General features: G+C 41.5%; 2 protein-coding genes across 2 annotated transcripts in view; both read right to left on the reverse strand.

Moving 5' to 3' along the window:
* LOC146706796 (uncharacterized) overlaps window positions 1-19,993 on the reverse strand; it is a 378,960-nt gene that overhangs the window by 251,552 nt on the left and 107,415 nt on the right. The window lies entirely within an intron of this gene.
* LOC146706806 (uncharacterized) lies at window positions 54-19,461 on the reverse strand. The gene is made up of 7 exons (XM_085465098.1): window positions 19,309-19,461; window positions 17,291-17,342; window positions 2,097-2,193; window positions 1,653-1,799; window positions 1,081-1,327; window positions 623-760; window positions 54-503 (listed from the first exon to the last, which is right to left on the reverse strand). Exons 1-7 carry the CDS (start codon window positions 19,459-19,461, stop codon window positions 234-236), a joined length of 1,104 nt encoding a protein of 367 aa, XP_085321224.1. The 3' UTR covers window positions 54-233.

Genomic DNA, 19,993 nt, shown 5'->3' on the forward strand with positions numbered 1-19,993 from the left:
CTGACATCTGAACACAGAAACATGTTTTCAGTGCAAGAAATTCACAGAAGCAGTTTTAGTGAAGCTTTTTTATTCCAGCTTTCAGACAGCAGTCACACAGCCTTGGAATCCTTTACCCACATTTTTTCTTATATCAACTACAACAGAGTTTACGTTTAGTAAACTTATACAAGTATAAAAAATACTTTATAGGTCAGATTTGTGGGTTTTATTGAGATGTGTTTCTCTCCATTTTAGACCTCTTTCAGCAGAAGGCCATAAGGACGGATGGCCCGTTTCACCATCTCCTCTTCTTTTTCCACCGGTAATCCAGCTGGGATGCTAACCAGCCAGTATTTACCGTTGTAGTGTTTCTCTCTATAAGTTGGGTTGATCCGATTCTGCAGAATCACTCTGTACTTCTTGCCATTATGAGCGGAGGTGAATATTCTGGAATAATGGATGGCCTCGTTGATGTAAGGAGTGGAATAAATCCCTCTGCCGTAGACTTGACCCGGGCCCGGCTGTTAAATAAAAGTGAAACATAATTTACATTTACAGCTACAATTTACTCTGGGCTAACCAGTAACACAGTTTTATTGGAGACAATAATGCACTAACAGCAGTAATAATAAAATCTAACCTTGTAGAATCCTTCGATGATGCCCTCAGCACCTTCCTTTGACGTCCCGTGGTAGGACACGGGCCACTCCCCCGGCACTGACTGGGTGCTCCGGTACTGGGTTCCGAGCCATGCATTTCCATCATACTTGTCTAGGACCTAAAACATTTTCGTAAAATAACAAAATGACTTTAAAAAACGGAACAGCTTTGCAAAGTTTGGAGCGAAACTCAGAACAAAACCGTTGATCACCGTTGATGAATAAAGGAGCAAAAGCTATTAAAGCATGTTACTTTCTCCACAGGCGCCAGCGCTGAGGTGAGCTTTACGACTGGTGCTAAACTGGATGAACTGAGGGACTATGTTACTGATTTAGCATTACTGACGAATACTGTGATATATTTGATAATATCGATGATGACTGCCCAGATCTTTTACTGTGTAATGTAGTAGTACTGAAGTCAGTCATCTGTGTTTACCTTGATGGCAAAGCGTTGCCAACCACATGGACGTTCATACACCTCTCCACCTCTGCAATAGGTCTCTGTGTCTCTCAGCCCAGTGAAGTCGAAGTCAAACTTGCGGTCAAAGAATTCATCCTGATCGATGATATAAGTCTTTCCCCCTCTTGTCCTTTCATCAAATGTCAAGCTGGTGGAGCTTTCAGAAAGCTTTCCACCTTGGAGAACACTTTGAATCCTGGCAAAGTTGTTTCCTGACAGTGGGCTGTAAGTTAGCAGAAAAGGATGCAGGTTCAAAGCAGATTAGCCATTTCTTCATGTTATCCTCAACAGGCTGCTTTCTGTTATAGAGGTTAACAATCTCTGGGTGAAATTAATCTTTCTTAAATTAAGACTAAAAATCGAGACTCAGGGGTAGTTAAAATTTAATCCAGCATACGATGAACAATGTCGAAATTTGAATTAAAAAATAACAAACACTTAAGGTCCTAAGTCTCTACCTAGACCACTAAATAAAAAGACTAAATACATAAAGATAAAACCTGCATTCAGTTTTGATGACTAACAAGAGTGACATCGATCATATTTACCAGGTTTCATCGCCACCCAAGACCGCAGAAATGAGCTGGTTTGCAGACAGAGTTGGTGCTGCAGAACTGGAAGAGGCCAAGCCTTGGAAAGCTACACTGCGTGCTCCGGATCTGAAGTTACTTTTGCATTGCAGATTACACCCAACGCTTCAAGTGCTACCTCTCTGTCAATCATCTTGAATTGGTGTCTTTAAGCTGCAGCTGCTCACTTCTTCCTACAAATGCTCTGGCCTATGTGAAAACAGAGCTCATATTTATAACACCTACTGAGTGATGACGCCATTTGCTTTAAAAAAGAAAAAAAGCAGGACATAATATTTTCCTCGTGAGACTAACGTCACTTCTCAGGAAGCCTAATGGACAAAGCTCGTGTCGTAACTCGAAGCCAAACCGTGAGAAGCCTCAATGTTGCATCAGGCCGCCATCAGTTAGGCTTTAACTGACAAAGGTGTGTCGTAACAGTTGGCATCCTTATCACTCATCATCCTTTGTCCATTATATGCACTTTGCCTCTCCCTCACATGAGCAATCTTGTCACAGTCTGGCGAATTGATGAGAAGGACCCAAAATGCAGACACAAAGAACGTGGAAGAAAACTTGAATATTAACAAAAAGCGAGCCGTTAAATAAGGCTGGTAAAAAAGGTACAAAGAAAGGGCAAACTGAAGTAAACTGACATCAACCTAAACTGGGAGAACTAAATAAACAACAAGAAGAACCTAGACATGAACCATGCCATGGAAAACGTGGCATGAACAACAAACGACTTGACAAGGAATGAACAGAAACACACAGACTAAATACACACAAGGGTGATTAGGGGAAGTGGGAACACACGGGGAAAGAGCGGACACTGGTCTGACATAACGAGACAAAGGAAGCAAAGCTGACTATACTGACATAGGACACAGACCTTCAAAATCCTGCTCCTTCCATCTAAAATCTCTGTTTGTAACCGATTTAAAGAACTGCAGCACAAAATTTTGCACAATGTGTAGATTTCTCCGTATATTTATAGTAAGTATAATATGGGAACATCTCCAAACTGTCTCAAGTGTAAGGTCAGAGTGGGCACTAGATTCCACTGCTTGTGGGAATGTGCTATTATCCAGTCACTTTGGAAAGAGGTCTGTGCCAATGTTAGTACAGCCATTGGTCATCAGGTGACAGAAAACCCATTAATGTGTATATTGGGATATATTCCTGTCTCACTGGTACAACATGAGCATGTAATTCAGTCACTGTTAATGTTGGCCAGGAAAACCATTGTGTTGAGATGGGTGGGGGCTGAGCCTCCCTCCATTCCTCTATGGAAGTCGCTCGTCATTGAAGTTATGACTCTGATCAGGCTGGGACATTATGTTGATGGGAGCTCCCGAATTTTTGTGGACAAATGGAAGAAACCACTGGAAGCACTGGGTGTAACCTGTAAACTGGATCCTAGTGAACAACAATTATGGACATAATGTTGTAATATTCTAGTGCTGTGTAGTGTTATTATTTTGGATGTGAACCAGTCTTATATTTGTTGGGGAAAAAAGTTAAATAAAAGTTAAAAAAAAAACAAAAAAAAAACCCATAAACATCAAAATAAACTAAAACTCAAAACGCTGTATCAACAGACCCGGGAACGTGACAAATCTACTACTAGACATGAACAACTCCAAGCTGTAAAAAGTATGAAGGCCAAACCTTTGTAAATATATGCAACCGTGAATCATATCAAGTAATTTTAAGCCAGAAATAACTTGACTATAACAAATTAAAAGCAGCCATCAGTTTGTAACAAAGTGGCTTTTAGATATCCTGGGTAAAACTTTTCATTGAAATCAAAAGAGGGCAACAGAAATTAAAACAAATATAAATTTACAGTTCTATAAACATACTTTAAGGAACCAAAAATAACTAAATTTATTAGAACGTGGCTACAATTATGCAGTGCGGTAAAAATACTTGCAAGACTTGGCCCAACTCTGTGTACTGCATGTGTACAGTAGGCAGCCAGCTTATAAACAGCTATAAAATGCTTTTCTTTTTTCAGTTTAGTCCTTTAGCAATCACCACAACAGGTCATCTGCCTCCATCTGACCCCTATACCTGTCACACCAACCCCCTTCATGTCCTCATTCTCTACATTCTAAATCTTTTCTGGGTTTGTCCTCTTTTCTTCCTGCTTAGCAGCTCCATCTTCATCATCCTTTGTCCAATATATCCACTCTGCCTCTCCCTCGCATGAGCAACCTACCATTTTGATGTTTTAATCTTTAAATGTCAGCTGGACATTTAAACATGCTGCTGTTGTTAGACGGCACCATAAATTCTACTAACAGAAAAGACTCTTATTCTGTTAATGCACAGCAGCAGCAACCTGTTGATTCAAAGGTTTTATTTAGACATCGGCTGCTTTTCACTCATTTTCAATCCGGTCCTTGTACCTGCCCTTTTTCACAGGAATGCTGTGTTCGTTAACCCACTTAACACTGACCTGTGAATCATTCAAGCACAAGAAGGCTCCTAACTGAAGAGGTAAAGCTGTGTTGCATCCATAATAGACAACTTAACAAAGAAGCAATTTTCAGTGATTTCTCCGAACACTTTACCAGCAGAAAAAACATCATTTGTCCTCATTCTTATAGTTCAATCTAAAAAAATCTTAAAGATCTACATTTCTGCACATAGAGAGAAGGGGTTCACTTCCTAACTTTAAGTCTTATTACTGGACCATTGACATAAAGCACATTAAAATGCGTATTAACAAACTACACAAGTCATAAATGACTTCAAACATAGTTTATTTGAGCACTGAAGTGTAATATATATGGAATAAATGTGAAACTCTTTTATAAAAAGAAAGACTTTCACAAGCTTGATAAATGTAGTGGCTGTCTTTCAAGGTCAAAATTAAAATGAAGAGAGCAAAACTGGGGCCAAGAACTATGTAGTAGAACTATATTTATGTTTGTCTGTTTAGGTGAATTTGATGCCAGATAAATGCAGGAGAACAGACTCAGAAAAGGAAGGTGTGGTAAAAGATTATTTTCCAGTAGTGCTGTCAGGAATAGGATAACATGACTGCACATGTCCAGGGAGGAACAGAAACAGGTGATGGCTGACTGACAGGGGCACACAGATGGTGCGCAGCGGCACTGCTTCTGGGTATCGCGTTGCATTTATAATCCACAACTAATAAAAAGCGATGTCTATGTACACTCCACTGAAATGGCCCGATGAGGTCCATGCCAATGCGTTCAAACAGGGCCTCCATTAATGGTAAGGGGTGCAAAGGTGCTTTTGGGACAGCTGGCTGGTTAACCCGGTCCAGGTATGACACACACCATCGGTGCACAAATCTTATCATATCCCACTTGCCCTGCCCTGGGCTTATAATGAGCCGCCTAGAAAATCATTTCCTGGTGGCTTTTAGGCACCAACAACTAGGTGTGTTCCTTCTCTGTGCGAGTGTCAACTCACTCAATAAAGCCTATTGTTCTTTTTTCTCTTGTTTTGCATGTCCCGTTTGGTTCTTTGGCAATCGGAATTGTCTGAAGGCCAAGAAAGATAAGAGATAAGAGAGATAAGATAAGATAGAACTTTATTAATCCCTCGGGTGGGTTCCTCTGGGAAATTCGACTTCCAAAAAAAGCACAGCAACGACCGAAGTTACAGTTACAGAATTGTTATATATATATATATATACACACACACACACACACACACACACACACACACACACACACACACACACACACACACATATATATAAATACAGAGACAAATATAAATAAAATATACAAAGGGGATAAATAGAATAAATAGGAATAAAAAATAAAAATACAAGTGAATTGCACATTTCAAGTATTGAGTCTATTGCACTGTTGACTATTTACAAAAGTATTGCACAAGGTATTGCACAGTGAGGTGCAGAGGCACTACAGCTTAGTTGTTCCCTCCTCCTTTGTCCTCCTGTTTCCCCTCCCTCTCCCCTCCAGAGAGGAGTTAAACAGTTTGATGGCGTGTGGGACAAAGGAGTTTTTAAGTCTGTTAGTTCTTGTCTTTGGGAGAAGCAACCTGTCACTGAACAGACTCTTCTGGTTGTTTATGGCCGTGTGCAGAGGATGCCCAGCATTGTCCATAATGTCCATCAGTTTCTTTAATGTCCTTTTCTCTGCCACTGTCACCAGAGTGTCCAGCTTCATGCCGACCACAGAGCTAGCCTTCCTGATCAGTTTCTCCAGCCTGGATGAGTCCCTCTTTGCTGTGCTGCTCCCCCAGCACACCACAGCATAGAAAAGTACTCCAGCAACCACCGACTGGTAAAACATCCTCAGGAGCTTCCTGCAGATGTTAAAAGACCTCAGCCTCCTGAGGAAGTACAGTTGGCTTTGGGCTTTTTTATACAGGTGCTCTGTGTTGCATGTCCAACGGATTTATTTTACCAAGTGGATCATCACAGCCTTGCTGCATTGGTCCATTTGATTGACTTTTGTTAGTATTATCTATCCATCCATCCACTACCGCTTATCCTTATCAGGGTTCACAAGTTGCATGTCTTTGGACGGTGGGAGGAAGCCGGAGTACCCGGAGGGAACCCACGCAAACACGGGGAGAACATGCAAACTCCACACAGAAAGACCCCGGCCTGATGGTGGAATTGTATGGGCTCAAAATATGGTCATAAATATTTTGTACTTGTAAATCGGTTTTGTACTTGGTACTGTAAAAAGATTTGTATGTGTAAAAAAAATTTGTGCGTGCGTAAAAAAGATTTGTATGTGTAAAAAAAATTTGTGCGTGGGTAAAAAAGATTTGTATGTGTAAAAAAAGATTTGTGTGTGGACTTAGCCAAAAAAAAACCCTGCAAGTCACAACTACGAATTTTGACCCTATTTTTCTTCCTTTAAGCTGATTGGTCAATGTCATGTCAATCACAAATTAAACAATCCAATCAGAGAACAGATGGGTTTGGCTGTCGGAGGGGCACTTTTTTGAACTGCAGGTCCTTGAAGGGTGATACAGTTTGAAGCTGGAGGATCTCTATATAAATATCCGATAGCAGTTAGGTCCCCTTACTAGTGATGGTAAATTTGATTCTTTTTACTGAATCGAGTGTTAATGAGTCACTCACCAAAGTGAATCGGGTGTTTTGAGTCATTTGATTCACTGAGTCAGTTGATCAGAGAGTGCAAAATTTTACATTTTCACTCAAACTTAATTTGTTTCCCTTTTCATGTAAATCCTACTGCTAAGATGAATGATTAAAAAAACAACAACAACTATTTTATAGAGAAAAAAAAGAGCAAAAACATTTCTAAAATTAAGCAATTTCCTATCAAAATTGCTTAATAAACATTTATTTTGTTTATTTGTATTTTATTAGTATTTTCCTTAAGTGTGTCAAATATATATTTTCTCATCTAAATGTCCACTGCGCTGTGAGCCAGGGGGCGGTAATGCGCCTTAACATTGGTTGCCAACCAAGAAGAAGAAGCTGTGAGCCAGGAGGGAGGGGGTGAGCGAGTCCTGAGTGATTCGCTTACGCTTACGATTCAGCACAGGAGGGAGGGGGTGAGTAGCTCAAATGTGTTGTTAGCAGCGCGATGCTACTCTGAACCGAGGAGCTATTTTCTTGATGTGAGCTTCTACTCAGGGTTTTTTCTTCCAGTTCAGAGCAGAAATGCTTTTGTTACGAAACTGGCTGTTGTTTTTTCCCCCCACAATTTTAATTATAAGCTAGATATATTTCTACTAATGGAATTAGTTTGCTAACAGCAACAGGGATGAGTCAGTGAGTCAGTTGGGCTTGTGAATCATGATTCACGAGTCAGTAAAGTGATTCTCGGGTATTGAACGATTCGTTCACGAATCGAACATCACTACCCCTTACTTTCAGCAGCTGTTGAAATGATAAAGTTGTGGTATGTCAGTGGTTAGAAATACATTATTACTTTAGGATTAGTTTAACACAAAGTCAGGGCTGACCCAGGACCATTGCTGTGAGTCACAGTGCGCAGCATAAAAGTCCTTTCACATCGGACGCAGGATGTGCTGCTAATGCTAACTGCTAACTAAAAGCAAAGGATCCAGAATTTGTTGCTGGCTGCTGGGCTCTGTGGGTTTTTGCAGCAGCTCTACCTGTACTAGATGCACCTGCTCCTTGTCTTTTCTATCTCTGACTTTATGTCCTCTACAAGAGTTTGTGGGTTTTTTTTGCTAGTTCTTCAAATGTTCAATAAAAACATGTATGCTAATTCATAACGAAGAAAGCTTTGTAATGAAGACTGTCATTTCCAAAACACTGCCCGCCCCCACCCCGCGGTCCGCAGCGCTGTTGAAAAGGCTGTGGAAGTCCCTGTATTAAACACGTAGTCCTGTGACACAAAAATCACCAAACTCGGACGACCACAGACTGTTTTCCTTCGTGGTGATGAAGGAAAATGCTGGGTTGGCATGTAAAAGGCCATTTATTCCCTTCAAAGACCTGCAGTTCAAAAAAAGCGCCCCTCCGACAGCCAGACCTCTGTTCTCTGATTGGATTGTTACATTTGTGATTGACATGACATTCACCAATCAGATGAAGGGAAGAAAAATAGGGTCAAAATTCGTAGTTGTAACTTGCAGGGTTTTTTTGGCTAAGTCCACACACAAATCTTTTTTACGCATACAATTCCTGATTTACAAGTACAAAATATTTATGACTACATTTTGAGCCCATAGAATTGAACTCAGGACCTTCTTGCTGTGTGGCAACAGTGCTAACCACCGTGTTAGTATTATTAATTAATTTATTATATTTTATTTTATTTTAAGTTATTACAGACAGGGCAGACATGACTGGGGGATAAGAAAGAAAGAAAGAAAGAAAGAAAGAAGGACAGTGAGAGAAGACACTACAAAATCTGTTGAAAGAAAAAAGAAGAAAACAAGCAAAAGGAGAGCAACACAATAAACACAACACCACAGCAATAACCTAGATAAATATAAGGAACAGTAAATACTAAATATTGAATGTTATTGTGCAGTACGCAAGAGATAGCAGCCAAGAAAGATATAGTGTATGTCTGTGAGCACCTGTGCGTACACCTGTGTGCGTGTATTCAAAAGGTTTCTCCATGTAACGATCTGCTAGAGGTTGTGGGAAGCCATAGCCCTGCCCCCCAGGGCATGAAGTAGGCATGGAGGTGATCCAGGCCCAAGGAGGACCATCAGAGGGGCCACCGTGCCACCCTCCTGGAGAGATCTGAGGAGAGCCCCAGACGTGGGGTCACCTGATACAGAAGCCACAGGAGGCTGCAGTGACGAGTCCGTGGGGTCCGCCGGCAGCCAGCTGCACCAGAGTGAACCAAGCTCCAGGCATAGTCAGGCCCATGCATGTTGTCTTACTCCAGGCTGTATAGGCTCGAAAGCCTACTACCAATTAAGCATATTAGGTGATGTGCATCTCTGTAATGAGAAGGGGTGTGGTCTAATGACATCAACACCCTATATCAGGTGTGCATAATTATTAGGCAACGTCCTTTCCTTTGGCAAAATGGGTCGAAAGAAGGACTTGACAGGCTCAGAAAAGTCAAAAATAGTGAGATATCTTGCAGAGGGATGCAGCAGTCTCAAAATTGCAAAGCTTCTGAAGCGTGATCATCGAACAATCAAGCGTTTCATTCAAAATAGTCAACAGGGTCGCAAGAAGCGTGTGGAAAAACCAAGGCGCAAAATAACTGCCCATGAACTGAGAAAAGTCAAGCGTGCAGCTGCCAAGATGCCACTTGCCACCAGTTTGGCCATATTTCAGAGCTGCAACATCACTGGAGTGCCCAAAAGCACAAGGTGTGCAATACTCAGAGACATGGCCAAGGTAAGAAAGGCTGAAAGACGACCACCACTGAACAAGACACACAAGCTGAAACGTCAAGACTGGGCCAAGAAATATCTCAAGACTGGTTTTTCTAAGGTTTTATGGACTGATGAAATGAGAGTGAGTCTTGATGGGCCAGATGGATGGGCCCGTGGCTGGATTGGTAAAGGGCAGAGAGCTCCAGTCCCACTCAGACGCCAGCAAGGTGGAGGTGGAGTACTGGTTTGGGCTGGTATCATCAAAGATGAGCTTGTGGGGCCTTTTCGGGTTGAGGATGGAGTCAAGCTCAACTCCCAGTCCTACTGCCAGTTTCTGGAAGACACCTTCTTCAAGCAGTGGTACAGGAAGAAGTCTGCATCCTTCAAGAAAAACATGATTTCCATGCAGGACAATGCTCCATCACACGTGTCCAAGTACTCCACAGCGTGGCTGGCAAGAAAGGGTATAAAAGAAGAAAAACTAATGACATGGCCTCCTTGTTCACCTGATCTGAACCCCATTGAGAACCTGTGGTCCATCATCAAATGTGAGATTTAAAGGAGGGAAAACAGTACACCTCTCTGAACAGTGTCTGGGAGGCTGTGGTTGCTGCTGCACGCAATGTTGATGGTGAACAGATCAAAACACTGACAGAATCCATGGATGGCAGGCTTTTGAGTGTCCTTGCAAAGAAAGGTGGCTATATTGGTCGCTGATTTGTTTTGTTTTGTTTTTGAATGTCAGAAATGTATATTTGTGAATGTGGAGATGTTATATTGGTTTCACTGGTAAAAAGAAATAATTGAAATGGGTATATATTTGTTTTTTGTTAAGTTGGCTAATAATTCTGCACAGTAATAGTCACCTGCACACACAGATATCCCCCTAAAATAGCTAAAACTAAAAACAAACTAAAAACTACTTCCAAAAACATTCAGCTTTGATATTAATGAGTTTTTTGGGTTCATTGACAACATGGTTGTTCAATAATAAAATTATTCCTCAAAAATACAACTTGCCTAATAATTCTGCACTCCCTGTAAATACAAGAGGAAAGCAGGGCAGCTGACATCAGTTGGCAGACAGGACATGGAGACGCCAAACTAGAAACACTAACGCATGGCACAGACTGTCAAAGTAAACCAGGAAACAAACAGAACAAAACCAATACTAAACATCTGAAATCCCAAACTACAAGAAAACAATACACAAAACACTGGGTCACCGACACTCTAAATAACTTTTTCCATCTGCTATTTTCCTCTGACACAAATTTATGCAAAGTTCAATCAAATATAACTTTTTTTCATTAAAGTACTTAAACCTTATAATAGCTCTTGGGTTCCTGTAGCTGGAAGTGCACAGTGATCAGCACCAGGTGGCACTGTGGGACAACAGTTATTGCAACATCGCTACTCTGCACTCGTCATATGTTGCCAGGACAAGTTACTTCTTCTTTATGTTTTTCTTCTTATCATCATTATTGTTGTTATTATTGTAATTTTCCAAAAACTGCAGCCAACAGTTTCTCCAGCAATGCCATTGAACAATTCCATCTGTCATCAGCATAATATTTTGCCCCCTTTGAACTCCCGCTCACTGGATTTTTTTTCCATTTTGGACCTCCTGTAAACCCAGGAGACTTTACTGCATGTGTGCAACTGCAAAATCCACCATCCAAAAACGTCTGAAATTGTATCCTGTTATAGGGCGTAGAATCTAGTGTTGGTTGTTATTGCCAACACATTCAGGGTCGATTTTGTTGCTACTGTCTGTATCTGACTTACCAAAAGCAGAAGTTGTAGATGTCAGCTGTGGAGAATTCAGTCAGTTCGATTGGTGGTTGTGTTTAGGTACTTTTATTGTTGTTTGTGGAACAAAAATGTTTTTCTGCCTCATTTGTGTTTGCGTCCATGATTCAGTATTTAGGTTTATGTTTGGTGCAGCTGAAGTTTATTGCATTTGACAGATAAAAGCTTCATATAAATGTTCTGTTCCACTAATGAAGGCTTCATGTCCTAGTGATGGGTCGTTCGCGAACGAAATGGCTCTTAGAGCCGACTCTTTGACGTGAACGACGCGAGCCGGCTCCTTATCGCGAGCCGTCACGTGGGGTTTTTCTTTTCTTTTCTTTCTCTCAGCCTCTCTCTCGCACCTTTTTTCCGCTTCACTCTGCACGCGAGCCTTGTGCTTTACGCTGGGCAGAGGGGGGAGGGGTGGTAGTTACACTCAGTAGCACAGGAACAGAGCCAGAGAGAGAGAAAGAGAGGCAGGGACAACAACATTAGAAAGGTATAGTAATCATCCACAACTATTTTCGGTTGCAGATGATAAAGGATTCAGAAAGTTTATTCATGCAGGTCCATATGACAGAGAATATGCATGTTCTTTTAGTTTTCATATTATAATTTATATTTAATTGTGTTGTGGTTTGCAGTGTTTTGTGTTCTTTTCACTTTAAATTTGTGAAAGGAAAAAGCTGAAAATTTAAATAGTTAAAACTTGAAATGTGAATAGTTGATTTTTGTATTATATGATTTATTTATTACATTTTATGTGGAGTGAATAAATAAAAGTATATTTACGGTGGCCCCTAGAGACAAAGCACATACAAACTTCAAATCACGTACGAACTCTGAAGCATGTACAAACTCCAAAACACGTAAAAACTCCAAAGCACGTAAAAACACGTAAAAACTCAGAAGCACATAAAAACTCAAAACACGTACAAAACACAACAGAAGTGCTCCAGGATGCTGGGCGCAGTGTTGAGCCTTTGTTATCTTGTGGCTACACAAGCCAGCAAGTACCAACGACCGGATTTGGTGTGTGGTAATAACAGGTAAATGAACTTTTTTTTAAATTATTTGAATATATATATGAGTGCCTGTGTATAAATACACAAACAATACACACATGCTTTCAATTGTGTAATTTAAGTGATCTAGTAGCTCTGCTTTGGAAGTTCAGTTCATGCTAGAAATGTGTTTTGGAGTTTGTACGTGTTTTGTCTCTAGGGGCCACCGCATATATTTATATTTAAACATATATAAATAAAACCACTTTTTTTTTACGTTAGTAATTCCTTTTGTGCATAATTTTATATTATTGTTAATAATAAATTAATTAAAGCAACAAAACAACCCGAAGAGCCGGTTCGGAGCCGAAAGAGCCGGCTCTTTTTAGTGAGCCGAACCGAAAGAGCCGGAAATCCCATCACTATCATGTCCCCAATGTTTTATTAGCTCTAAACAGAGCGTCCAGGCTAAATCCCCGCCCCTCACTCACCCCGCCTCCAATGTTATTTTCTTAAGGATGTGGAATTGTACATAAAATCATTATCAGACTCCACCAGCAAAAAGTCTCTCAAAACACAACATATATGGGAATTTTTTGTGAATCTTTTTTTTTTTTTTTACCCCTGGTTATTTGTATTCATGTTCTATTCTCTTGTATACTTCATCTGTGTTACGACCCGTCTAGGCCAGGCCATAACATGAGCGAGGCACTCGCTTCCCCCCCAAGACCCAAGCAGTCACACGAAACAAATCCGTTAGATACAAGGTGATTTATTTACAATGTGAATAAAGAGAACCAAAACGGGAGTGTCAGCACTTCAAGGTGAGCCAAGGCCAAAACAATAAACAAAACAAACCTACACAAATCCCGCACCCCTGACCTTACCAAAACAAAGTCAAAAATAAAGACAGAGTCTAACCTCCTTAACTAACTCAAAACAGGAGAAAACGTGTGGTAAAAAGAAACTGCAGCTCACCCCTACCCACTCCACTTCCACAACTTTCAAGCGTACTGCAGCCAGCAGTTACCACAGGACTACTGCTGGGTGATGAGGAGAACCGCGAGGACCTCTCCCGCTGTAGCACTCCTGCCTCCTTTTAATGGGCGGGTCCTCCAGCTGGATCCAATCACGCCGGGGCAGTATATCCACGCACCAATCGGAACAGGGCCCTGGCACAGCTAAATTAACATAGAAAAAACACAACACCTGCACAAACAAACACATGGACATACAAGTTCGTAACAGTGTGTTGTAAACTCATTGTTTGTTTAATAAAGTTCTTGTTTGAAAAAAATGTATCCTGTATCGCAATATTTTGGAATAAAAGGTTTATAGGATGTACTTAAAATAAATAAGAACAATCGACTTTGCCAGCAAAATCTAAATTGAGTTTTTGTTACTATTGATGCTGCTGAGAAATAAACATGGTTCCAATTAAATGTTTGTCGACCCTCTGGGTTTGTTCAAAAATCCCTTCAGCTTGTTCGTGGACAAAAATGTCCACCAGCATGTTATGTTGTGGCAGGGATTTGTCCACCAGGGGGCAACAGTGGTTGGGGAGCTTTCAGTCTGTGGGGGCGCAAGCCCCGGTTCTCTTAATAAAGAAGCAACTGTGAGCTAAACATGGTCTCCGTGGTTCCTTGGTCTTAGGATATCACAAGCAGATTAGGTCTGTAATTTTGTTCCCAGGTCCAGTTTGTATTTGTGGATTTGTGGAAGTTCTTCATGGTTCTTCGTCACACATGGAATTCAAATGTGTGATAAGCTGCAGGATTCAAACACAAGTGTAACTTATAAACACACGTTCATACTTTTATTCCACAATCAGAGAGAAAGAAACAGAGAGAGAGTGCAGGACAGACAGACAGGTGACAGTCTCAGGTGTACACACTGCTACACAACAGCACAGAGAAGCAGGATTTAGTGTTTGTGTTATTACGAGTGTAAACAAGAAGAGTTCCAGATGGTGCAGTGGACACATGTGTGACTGCTGTGATTGAAGCATCTTTCTTTCAGCTTAACGAGTGAACCGTCAGCTCGTTCAAACACACGTTAAAGTGCGTTTGGCTCGACATCACCGAACAGAGGCAGCAATATAACACAGCTCACATTAACAGTGCAGTGAATCCTGCTTGTGCCGTGATATTCAGGACTGCAAACCGAGCAGCATTCACTTCGTCACGTCGCTGGGACGTAATCGGCCTTAAAATGCGTCCTTGAAGGATGCAGCCCCTGAATTGGGATATAGCCAACATACATGCCGAGGGTGGGGAACTCCAGGCCTCGAGGGCCGGTGTCCTGCAGGTTTTAGATGTGTCCTTGATCCAACACAGCTGGTTTAAATGGCTAAATGGCCTCCTCAACATGCCTTGAAGTTCTCCAGAAGTCTGCTAATGAATTAGTCATTTGATTCAGCGACCCAGGGTGAGACCTAAAACCTGCAGGACACTTGAGCCCTGGCGGTCCCCACCCCTGCTATATGCCATCTTAAAATGTGTCACGCTACAAGGTAAGAGTCCCCTTTGTTGTGTCAGTTAGTGATGGAGACATATACAGGTATTTGCAGCAAACTATAATTGATTGTTCTTCTCTCCTAACTTCAGTGCAGCTTGTAGAATAAAAATATAAATGAAACTGTTAACATTAAAGCTAACAGCTGGCTGCTTTCACCTTTACTTTGTGCTACATTCCTGTTCATCAAAACATCATTGCAGACAAATAAGGTCTCCATGTACCTGACCTGAGTGCATCTCTTAGAAACAAAATATCACCTCTCATTCTATTGGCTGTACCTTCATGATGTAAACAATGACGTGCATGCAGCGCAGCTATCGCCTCCAACTGTGCAGCCTTACTGGGTTTGCTGTGAAATATTTAAAGAGATCAAATATTTTTCCTCTTAATGGAAAGCATCACAAAGTCAAGGAGTGTCTCGAAGGCTGAGACGAGCTGAGGCACGAGTGCAGGGATCATTAACCGACAGACCGAAGCAAAAGGAAGATTTTAGTGTCTTTTCAAAAAAGCAATTGAGAGCCCAAAAACAGGAACTGAGATCCAAGCGTACACGACGCCTCCAACTGACATAATTGCTCGTTGTTACCTTCAGATTACCAACACACACCACAGGAACGTCTTTTCACTGAGGGCCACTTCCTGTGTGGATGAAACAAACAGACAGCAGGTCTGCTCAGATGTGATTGGCTGGAAAAAATGTCATTTATTATTGACGCTTGACTTATTTTCCTTATCACACCTGAGTCTGCTGTTGTAAACATGCAGAGATGTGAGGGGTATGTGACTGAATTAGCTTTTTAAAAGTGTTGGGTGAAACATCTGCAGGACCTGTTGTTCTGTCTTTACTCTTAGAGAAAGAGAGAAACTGGAGGGGCTGTTCCTGCTCTGCCCCTCACAGCAAACTGGACTCTATGAACTAAAATTAGTTAAACAATTGGTTAACATTTCTGTTTTTACGTTTGACTACGCACGTTTAGCTTCATTTCTGCAGTTCCACAATAGTATGTGTGTTTTATCCCTGGTATGAAAAATGTTCAGCTGCTGACGGGACAGAGTTCTTTGGAGTCGTGATGCAAAAACAACCTTTATCTTCACGGCGATGTCACACAGACACACTGAACACTGATTCTGAGGAATGCTTGACTTAACAAACACTGGTTGTTGCACAATCACAAAGCAGAACATGAACATATTTCAGTCTTCTTCTTCCTCCTGCTCCCTTCAGGGGGCGCCACAGCAGATCATCAGCCGCCATCTCCTCCTATCCCAGCATCCTCCTCTGTCACACCAACCCTCTGCATGTCCTCCGTCACTGCGTCCTTTGAGGTCTTCCTCTTTTCCTCCTGCCTGGCAGCTCCATCTTCATCACTCTGTCCAGTATATCCACTGTCCTTCATTCCCTGCTCGGTCATCTCTTTTCACTTCCTGTGTCATTGTCTTTTATTTTCTTATCTCTAGTCTATGTCAGAGCGCCTGTTTCCAGGCCCCGTCTGCGGTCTCCAGTTCCTTGTGCCTTTGGATTTTCTCCCTTTTGGACTTTTCACTTTTGCCCATTGGGACTTTGTTTTGTTTTCTCATTGTTTGTTAAATCTCACCTGTTTTCCATGTCTGCATTTTCACATCTCAAAGTGATATTTGAGTCAATTTCAGGGCCTGTAAAGAAGTTTAATCAGTAATTCAGCTTCTACCAGGTTCTGACTGTGAGCCTCAATTACACATACAGTCGGGGAAGATGGCCCCGCCCCTCCCTGAGCCTGGTTCTGCCGGAGGTTTCGTCCTACTAAAAGTGAGTTTTTCCTTCCCACTGTCACCAAAGTGCTGCTCATAAGGGGTCACATGATTGTTGGATTTTTCTCTGTATGTATTATTGGAGGGTCTACCTTACAGTACAAAGCACCTTGAGACGGCTGTTGTTGTGATTTGGCTGTATGAGTCAAACTGAACTGAACAAACAGCATTAAAACATAAAACACAGATGATTAGAGCTCATAGCCAAAGCCAGTGCAAAGAGAGCCAGAACTCTGCAGGGCCAAAAAACCTGTAGTGATGTAGGTCAACGTTACCTGCTGCTCTGACAGTGGTATTTCCTCCTTTTGCTCGTGCTATCTGTAGATGCTGAACACCAGCTCACACCTCATCGGTCTTAACATAATAAACAGATTTAACACAGGTTGCTAGGCCTGTATGCTAACACAGTTATTTCAGATAAATCACCCTGAAAAGCCCCAGGAATCCTTCATCCAGTAAATCTGCCGCCTCTCTAACTTTGTCTTCCTCAATTTTTTGTTTTTTAGATGTGATTATCCTTGACGGTTGTCTCCTGGTGCACGTCTGCACTGCTTCCACTCTGCCTTCTATTTTCTCACTTTATGTTTTGATTTGATTCTTCTCTGAAAGTGCCATAGCACTTGGCTCTTCTTTTCTATGCTCAAGTGCTTTCATCTAACATTCACACTCAGATGGATGCATTGGAGCAACTTGGGTTGGCCAACCAACCTTCCAGTGTGAAGATGACCTGCTCTGCCTTCTGAGCTACAGCCTCCGCATCCTGCAGCACGTTACAGGAGTTGCAGGAATTTCATGCAAGAACTGGCCGTGTACTACACGTGACAACCCTTCTTCATGGTATTCTTCACTTTCAGGCTTTAGACTATGGTGGCATGTCAGAGCTGTCTGATCCCTCCAGAAGCTGAAGGAAGTATCATAAGAGGAGAGGAGATTAAAAAATGGACGGAGAGGAACCAAAGACAACAAATAAGGGAGGACTTCTTGACCACATGGCGTATGTCGAGGAACTAGCATCCTCCTCGTTGAACGCTGGTACAGGCAGGAATAAACATGCTGCTGTTGTTAGACGGCACCATAAATTCTACTAACAGAAAAGACTCTTATTCTGTTAATGCACAGCAGCAGCAGCCTGTTGATTCAAAGGTTTTATTTAGACATCGGCTGCTTTTCACTCATTTTCAATCCGGTCCTTGTACCTGCCCTTTTTCACAGGAATGCTGTGTTCGTTAACCCACTTAACACTGACCTGTGAATCATTCAAGCACAAGAAGGCTCCTAACTGAAGAGGTAAAGCTGTGTTGCATCCATAACAGACAACTTAACAAAGAAGCAATTTTCAGTGATTTCTCCGAACACTTTACCAGCAGAAAAAACATCATTTGTCCTCATTCTTATAGTTCAATCTAAAAAAATCTTAAAGATCTACATTTCTGCACATAGAGAGAAGGGTTTCACTTCCTAACTTTAAGTGGTATTACTGGACCATTGACATAAAGCTCATGAAAATGTGTTTACCAAACTATAAAAGTCATAAGTGACTTCAAACATAGTTTATTTGAGCACTGAAGCATGATATAATGCAATAAATGTGAAAATTCTTTTTGAAAAGATTTTCAAACTTGGTAAATGAAGTGCTGTCTTTCAAGGTCAAAATTAAAATGATGAGAGCAAAATGGTAGCCAAGAATTTAGTGCGAGTGCCCGCCTTTATTTACTCTACAGGAGTCTTTCAAACTTAGTGAAACGAGTGTGATGCGAGTCAGTGAGTCAGAGAAGCTCACGGCAGCGATAATGAGGCTGATTGTTGCGGCTAGGCTGATCTTTTCTGTCAGTAATCGCTGCTGTTTTTGTTGGTGTTAGCTTCTGTTAGACGACATAAGGTAGTGGATACATTTGCGTACATGAGAACGTAATCAAGCTGAGCGTGAGAAAAGAGAGGCGGACTTTTAGGACACTTGCTGTTGTCAACTCCGGGGAATAAATGATGCATGTTTTCATGTGTTGAGCTCTGCCTTTAGTTCAGGAGATGAGATGACACGAGGAGCAAGAGGATGACATATTTTTAAGATGTTGGTGGCAGTGTCCCTTTCCTGTTTTCATTTCTTTGGGAAAAATGTTAAAAATGTCAAAAATCCCATTGATGCGAGATCGCATCACATTTCACTTCATTTGGAGTATTTGCAGACTGCTGATTTGGTAATACTGATATAAAGAAGAAACGTCTCCATGCTTTGGTGCCATGTTTTCCTGACTTTAGGACCTACCAAGACAGAAGCCAACTTTAAACTGTTTGGTTGAAGTGACTTCAAAAAAAGATACTGGTTTAATTCTTCTGAATTCTCTGCGTTATTATGAGCTTGTGGCTCTGATGCATATTTTTAATCTTAACTAAATTTGTTGTGAGTGAGTCAGCTGTGTATATTTTGCATCAGGGCAAAGAACAGAGCTAACTTCTGGTGATGAATGCTCCAAAGAGAGTGAGCTGACCCCCATAAATGATGCGCACCATAATATGAACCAAACACATGTAAACAGGCTCCCACTTTATATAATCAACTGTCAGAACTGCAGTGCTGCTTACTAATGGTAAAGAAGCACCACACACTTGAGTTTCACATTTATGGAGAGGTTTTATTGTCCTAACTTCCAACTGTAGGATCTGCTCTAAGCCGCAAACTCTCAATTCGTTGTTATGGAATTTGATACATTGTAGCTGTGTCATCAAACAGAGCTGCCCTTATTGGCAACATGTTGACGCTGGCTAAGGTGATCTTGATTTTGAGCAGTGCGTCCGGCTGTAGCTGGGCTGCTCTGAGCCAAGTATGACTCATCACTGTTCTCAGTGCGACATTCCCTCGTCTCCCTCGTCTCAGCCTCCATTATCTCAATGAACATTATACATTAATCTGACCCGCCCCTACTGTGCCAAACACTCTGCGGCATTCAAGCAGGAAGAACACAAAAGAACGTAAAAGTAAATCAAGCAAAGTCACGTATAAAGTAGTGAATGATCATCATATCTTAAAGACCTCATGCTACATCACTTTAGTTATATAAAAGGATAAAAATAATGTTTCCTGGGATGCAATTGACAATCTTCTAACTGGGAAAACCCACTTTCTACTTTTAATAATTCAAACTTTCCTTTTTGATAAAGCTTAGAGTTCGGGCTGACCCTGAGCCCTCCGTTCTACAGGCTGGGGGACTTCCCATAGTGCAACTACTGCATATCATGAACCTTTGTCAGCTCTCTCCTTTGGTTGGTATTTCATCCATGATCTCTCTGCCCCTCTTTTCTCTGTTCATTTTCTTATCTGTTCCCATCGCCCCGCCTCCCCCCTCCTTAAACCTGGCTCTTCCTTCCCACTATCACCAAATGCTTGCTCTTCTGGAGCCACAACATGACTGGACT

The sequence above is a fragment of the Copadichromis virginalis genome, linkage group LG7 (assembly GCF_057382275.1).
Source record: "Copadichromis virginalis isolate Kocher_CV1m ecotype Utaka linkage group LG7, C_Virginalis_male_GT1.1, whole genome shotgun sequence".
Classification (NCBI taxonomy): Eukaryota; Metazoa; Chordata; class Actinopteri; order Cichliformes; family Cichlidae; genus Copadichromis; species Copadichromis virginalis.